The 6657-nt window shown below is 44.1% G+C and overlaps 1 protein-coding gene across 1 annotated transcript; it reads left to right on the top strand.

Annotated features, from left to right (window-relative positions):
* The first annotated feature begins 752 nt into the window (after positions 1 to 752).
* On the top strand, positions 753 to 5006 carry LOC119730809 (protein rolling stone-like). Its single transcript, XM_038203840.1, has 3 exons — positions 753 to 1536; positions 3392 to 3620; positions 4282 to 5006. The coding sequence occupies exons 1-3, from the start codon at positions 1420 to 1422 to the stop codon at positions 4971 to 4973; spliced, it is 1038 nt and encodes a 345-aa protein (XP_038059768.1). The 5' UTR covers positions 753 to 1419; the 3' UTR covers positions 4974 to 5006.
* The last annotated feature ends 1651 nt before the right edge of the window (positions 5007 to 6657 follow it).

The raw sequence follows: 6657 nt of genomic DNA, 5'->3' as shown, positions 1-6657 counted from the left end.
TTTATAGGCCATTATTTTTTTTCCGTCATAAGTCCAAACATTTGCTCAATGCCGTGTGCTGTCGACATGAGTTTGTAAAGCACTTGTAAAACTAATTAAGAACTACTGTTACAAATCTAGGCTTTTTTTATGGGGGGGGGGAGTGAAGGGGGCGGAGCCCAGCCCCGGCGCGGGCCAGGGAGCTTGAAAGATCGCCCCGCCCCCCCCCCCAAATTTTTTTTAGCCAATCCTGGGGTTTTCACTCAAGAAGATTTTCGGGAAAATAGGCCTGCTGGCAGATTCGAGAGGGGAAAGGAAGAAGGGGAGACAGGGGCCACCCCCTCTCTCGATCGAGAAAACAAATTATAGGCTTTTATATAAAGCGAAACCAAGTTGCTGCTTGCAGGTATATATTGACCCATGGTAGACCTAAGCACTGAAAGGTCATTATTAAGGTTTACTATTCGCGGCTCATTAATTTCTTACCATTACCTTTTTTTGCGCTCAGTGGAAAATGGAACAACATACAATGATACAATAAAACGACACAGGCCAAGGCTGGTCTGTCCAATTTCAATGCATTGGCAGTTGTTATTGTCCCCGGAATGAACTCGGCCTCAAAAACTTTGCGCTGCGGCGCGGGTAAAGGTTGAAATTCCAGCCTGTGGCTATATGCTAATTTACGTGTACCCACCGAGTCTGGTATGTTGGAGGAATTTGCCCTTGTTCTTAACATGGAGCCATGCACATTCCAAACCAGGACCTTTTGGAAAGGGGTTCAGACGAGGTTGCCCAATCTAGATCTGCGCCGCACTAGTGCTGCACGTAGCGTCCGTACCGGCAATATCATTGACTGTATGCCTATTGGGTCCCCCTTTTCCGTTACCGTTTGGCGTTATCGGGATCACCAACTCATTTGTCAGTATAGTTATTGATTATGCCAGGGATTGGAACTTTGGTTACAAACTTGCTACACGGAAACACAATCCGGATCTAAACCGGAAAGTGTTGACATTGCACAGTGACTACACCGTGCTTGTGAAATGACTGTGACAACCATGACTGGGCCCATCGCCAGCTGTTACTAGGAATCTGTCATGCGTAAAAGCACGGATGGCTGCTACAAAACAGTACTAGACAAAATGTACGAACAGCATATGGGCAATATTCACTCTATTTATTGTTTCACGTGTAGTTCTGCGCCACTACGTGCACAAACAATTCATCATGATGAAATTACGCTGACTACACGACCTACGTGCTAAAGTTTACTTCCTGCTATGAGGTCCGGACACGAAAAGAGACTGCACGTCATGTCTTCCGTCTATACATGACAGTTAGAATGTTGTCTCATCGACTGAGTTCAGCTTATGTCTTCTGTCGCCAACTCTACCGCCTAGCTGTTGTATAGGCCTACCGTCGGATTGTCGTCCAAGAAACATGTGTGGGTCGCCGTGTAGCCCTCGCCGTGCCTGGTCATGGTTCGTGGTCCATTTCCCGCCTCATCTCACGGACTTCGGCCTGAGAGAAGATGCTACACTCTTCATGCAGTCCCAGGTAATCATTTGTTGGGCTGGGGTGAGCTATATAGGATGGTGTCTGCGGGAAGGGGATGTTAACACAACTTTCTCGAAACTTGTCATTATACATGCCGCCAGAAATTTCACTATGATGGGATCGTAATGAGTACGTGCATGTGATTATTAGATAGACCTAGACAAAATGCTAGACATGCAACATTTAGACCATTGTTTTACTGAAAGAGAAATACGTTGTAAATCTTGTATATGTATAAAGATCCTACGTTCAGTCTTGGAGATTACTTTGCTTACACAAGAGTTCAGTTTGCCAGAAAGCTGGATGGGTGATCATTAAGTTGTTTTAAACTGCTTTGAATGTAAGGCCGGTTATTTACCCCAAAAAAGAGAACATGACGGTGACTTGCTTTCATTGAAAATACTGCCTGGACGTCCTCATGTTTACTTGTCAACAATTGGTTAATTGATTCAAGATATAAAAGTGCGGACCATGAATTGCCCTATCTGCAATTATTGTAACGGTATTTCTGTAGTCTGTACAGTGCTGTAGCAACAACACCTTCTCGTTTGAGGAGGTACGGTTTGTGGCCCCTTCGTTCTTCAATCACAATACATTTTGTACGGGCCGCTTTTATGAATGTGCAAACACCCGACAATTGCCTGACCGAGTCTATAGTTGCCGACCGTTATGTCTATTGATTGTGACACTAAATATTGTTGGAGTGTCCAGCACAGTAGCCGCGTCAGAGTTTGGGCTGAGAGACTTGTTTATTTCGTAACTGGACAGTAACTGGGACAAAACTGGGGTCCAATTTGAAGGGGAGGTACGGGGAAACGGGGGTCTGGGCCTGCGTATTTCGTGGCTTAGTATCTGGAGTTACGGGTGCACTTTTTACAATTTTCCGAGGTTTTGCAACTGTCATGTTGCATACATGTATTTCCCGGAAGCAAACAAACCCCAAAACAATTAAACACGAGACCATCCGCACATGATAATGCACCTGTGCGAGATAACCACTTAGGAGGTGTTTGCGTAGTAACCACCAGAACCAGGATGCTTCACTAAAAACTGTTGACGCCCAAGTCTGACGTCAGCATTGTTCTCAGATTCTGTGGACGTCGAGGAAAAGCTTACTCTACGTGTAATCAAGAGGAACCCTTAATAAAATTGTCAATGCCACGCGGCCAATCTTAATTCCCAGTACAGTGCGGTGACTCTTAATTTGAATGCCCCAGTTTTCCCGACACGTCACCTCCTGTAATTTTTTTTCTAATGAGATGTTTGTCTGAAATATTGCTGGTATGGCATAACGCTGCTTATAAATTGTGCTTGTGTCATATATCTGAAAGGTGTTATGAGGGCAAATTTATATCACAAGGTAATTAAAATGAACGTGGAGCAGATTATAAACTGAGGCTTTGAGGCTCTATAAACGGAAGTCTTTGACAAAAGACGGGGCCTATTCCTCCTACGATAAAAAGAGACCCTAACGGGTCTCGAAAATTGTTGTGTCGACTGTGGATGGGAGATCAAGCTGGGACTTTGCGTGCAGTAGCCGGATGCGGGGATAATTAGTGGTGGGAATCGGCCTGACGTCCATCGGCCAGCCTGCCAACGAACCAACCAACCAACGAACCAACCAACCAACCAGTCAGCTATAGCTAGCATGAACGCAAGCCAGCCGACCACCCAGCCAGCATGGGGAGCCAGCCATGCGGGGGGGGGGGGGGGGGGGAGCCAGCCAGCCAGCCTATCAGCTAGCCAACAAGATAGCCGAACCAACCATCACCTTTATAGTCAAGCACTACCAGTATCTTTCATCTTTCCACTTAATATAATTATCATTCATCATTTTGATTATCTCCCCCAACAGTGGCCCATACGCCAATCCATTTTCCTCGCCTACCGAGCCTTCCTGGCCTGCTACACCTTAGCCTGGCTCATCATGTCTATCGTCAACGCCGGTCAGACTACAGGGCTGGGCGGGTTCTTTGTCTTCCTGACCAACTGGACCTACATCATGCTCAGCTTGTACCTCGTCTGTGCATTTATATCCACGGCATATGCCTCGTACAGGCTGAGGTCAAGGCGCCCTCCGGATGGTAAGTAGATATCTTGGATCTAAGGATAGCGAGAGTGCAATATTTGTTAAACTTTTGTATAGTATCAATTCAAGTAGCAGTAGATTTCCAGTGTATAGGACCTGTCCGCTCTTAAGTCTCGACCCAAACGTGCAAAGGCTTATTGTATTAAAATTTAGACATTGAAAAACTAGTTATTATAGTCTTTTTTTTTTCTTCTTTTTTTTCTATTGACTAGTCAGTTTGTTGAATTCTAAAAAGCACCCACTTGTGGATCTTTAAGTAAAGTCTGTCACAAGCCAATGTGGCCCATCAGGCCGGCCTTTATCTCCGGTTTCAGTAGCATGAAAAGACTGAGAATATTATTCTCAATGGATGGGATGCTAGTCCATCGACTCCCAAGCTAATGCCGGTACCCATTTGTACTCCTGGGTGGAGAGAGGCAAGTGGGGGTGAAGAGACCTGCCCAAAGACACAACATAATGTCGTAGCAGCTGGATTCGAACCAGTCACGAACCCTAACCACTATGCCACACTTCCACGGATCTTTGCCGAGAGGTTTAACTTCAGTATGATTTGGAATGCGAGTCGAATGTTGTGCGTCATATTAGTTCAGTTTAGGTAACTAACTTTTCCAACTGCGGATACTCCATAACATATGATAAACAAATTTACCTTGCAGTTAATCGCAACAAAGCTGGGCCTACTACTCTTCATGAACCAGAAAGCAACGCTAACTACAAAGCATCAACTTCAGCAGATCCAGATCCTGAGGCGCCCGGACCGAGCGGCGAAGCCGGGCCTCAGATTAGTATCCCACGCTCCCCGTTCTACTTCAAGATCACCTGGATCCTCTTCAACATCTGCTTAGCCTTCGGTCCAATCATCAGCATTATCTACTGGGCCTTCATCTTCGATCCAGCCTTCGTCTATGCCAATCAGGGTGGCTCTTATGGCGTTGCGCTGACCGTCCACCGCCACGCTTTCAACACGGTCTTCGCGTACCTGGACCTTTCCGTTTCGGCCATACCGATCCGATTTTGGCATTTCGCGTACCCCTGTGGGTACGGCATACTGTACGTGTTCTTCTCCTTGATCTACTACTGGGCGGGAGGGACGAACCCTTACCTTGACAGCCCGGCCATCTACCCGACCCTCTTAGACTGGACAAACCCGGGGAAGACGGTCCTTGTGGTCATGGGCTTCGTGCTCGTTCTCATCGTCTTCCAGTCGGTCGCCTTCGGTTGCTGCAAGCTGCGCGTGTACGTGGCGGGAAGGTTCCACGTGCTGACTCGAGTGCAGCCGCACGCGCAGACTCTGAGTAATGAGCACCACGACACGGACGAGGAAAACCAGGAAACGGATGTTGTGTGAACAGTATAATGACTACTTTCAATGTTGGGTTATACCCTTTGCCTACAATTTTTCTTATAGCGCTGTATAATCAATGCTATCAGATCGAGGGAAAGAGAGCTAAACACGAGCTTGCTGGGGGCGGGGGAGACTCAAATTGCGATCGCTTGCTAACTAGTGCAGATAAGTTGATGTCATTACTCGACAAAAACAGATGGTGCTGTACAAGAATAACAAGCCGCACATACAGGGCGAGTAAAAAAACCCCGAAACCCGAATGGCAGGATGAATATTTGAATAAAGTTGTGCCTGTAGCACTTTCAAAATCTAGGATATGAATGTCCAATCAATGAGCTTTGTTTTAGTACAAGAATCATTCAAATCACTCATGTACTTTTCAAGTTACGGAATTTCAAACACAACCACCGTTTTCAAGTTCAGTCCACGGATCACAAAAGAAGGTACATGTAGGCCTAAGTGGTTCTTTCAGCAAAACGAAAACAATTCACATGCATCCCTATGAGAATTGTTTTAGTTTTGTTGAAACACTTACCGTACCTTTTTTGTGATCCCTTGACAAAACTTAAAACGGTGGTTGTGTTCAAAATTCCGTAATTTGAAAAGTACATGGGTTATTTGAATGATTCTTGTACTAAAATAAAGCTTATTAATTGGGCTTTCATAGCCTAGATTTTGAAAGTGCTACATGGGGAACTTCACTAAAAAAATGGTCCCGACAAGTGGGTTTTTCGTGTGTGTTTTTTTACTCACCCTTGACAAGAATTACAAGCCGTACATATAGAACTACAGGAGGGCTATTTGTGTGTTATCGGTGCTCCTTTTTTGAAATGTGAAATTTACTAAGCCAGAATATGGTGCTGTAAGGAATGACTTCAAAAAATATTGCCTGCAACTTGCTACATAATTATTGTAACTCTACAAAAGCTGTACATTATTTCGAGATCTTGTTATGTATATATTGCAGTTGAAGTGCCTTGGAAGATGAAAGTAACACTGTAGGCCCATTTGGTCACGCTAATGAAGTTACTTTGTTTTCAAAGCTTACGATATACCAAAAAGTGCCACAATCTGAGCTACTCGGTCTTAACATTAGTAAAGCAGCCTATTGCTATTTAAATAATAATGTTTAAAGATTTGACGAGGGCAACTTAACCGATTTGTTTACCTTTCCGACCATATTAAACTGAAAATAACACAAATTAAGGCATAAATAAAAATAACATCATCTTTACAAATAAAAACTAACATCTGTTTGCCAATTTGTGTGGGTTGCTTCAAAGCCTGAATGTACACCCTCTAGGCCTAAATCAGGTTAAAAACGAAAACAAATTATCTTATCTCAACTAAGCATTTAAATTTGCTTATCATATTAGTCAGGGTATTTATCCTCAAAAAGATGGTTACCAACTGCGGCATCAGGCCTACTTTTCACAAATAAAAGAACATAACACGGAAATAAAAATTGAATGTAACTCGCCAACATTTGACACCGTTCAATAATCAAAACCTGGCCGACCCCCCCCCCCCCCCCCCCGTCTAAGTATTGAAGTGGTGTTATTTTAAAACTTATTAAGTGTTCAATCTCCAGACATGTATAGCTTAAAATGTTATGGTGATTGTTTTGAAAACCAACTAAAACACTATGACAAACTTGACAAATATTTAGATACTAAAATATTCACAG

This window comes from Patiria miniata, unplaced genomic scaffold (assembly GCF_015706575.1).
Source record: "Patiria miniata isolate m_02_andy unplaced genomic scaffold, ASM1570657v1 HiC_scaffold_22, whole genome shotgun sequence".
Lineage (NCBI taxonomy): Eukaryota > Metazoa > Echinodermata > Asteroidea > Valvatida > Asterinidae > Patiria > Patiria miniata.
Note: the sequence above shows the minus strand (reverse complement) of the source record. Positions and strands in the feature narration are given on the sequence as shown.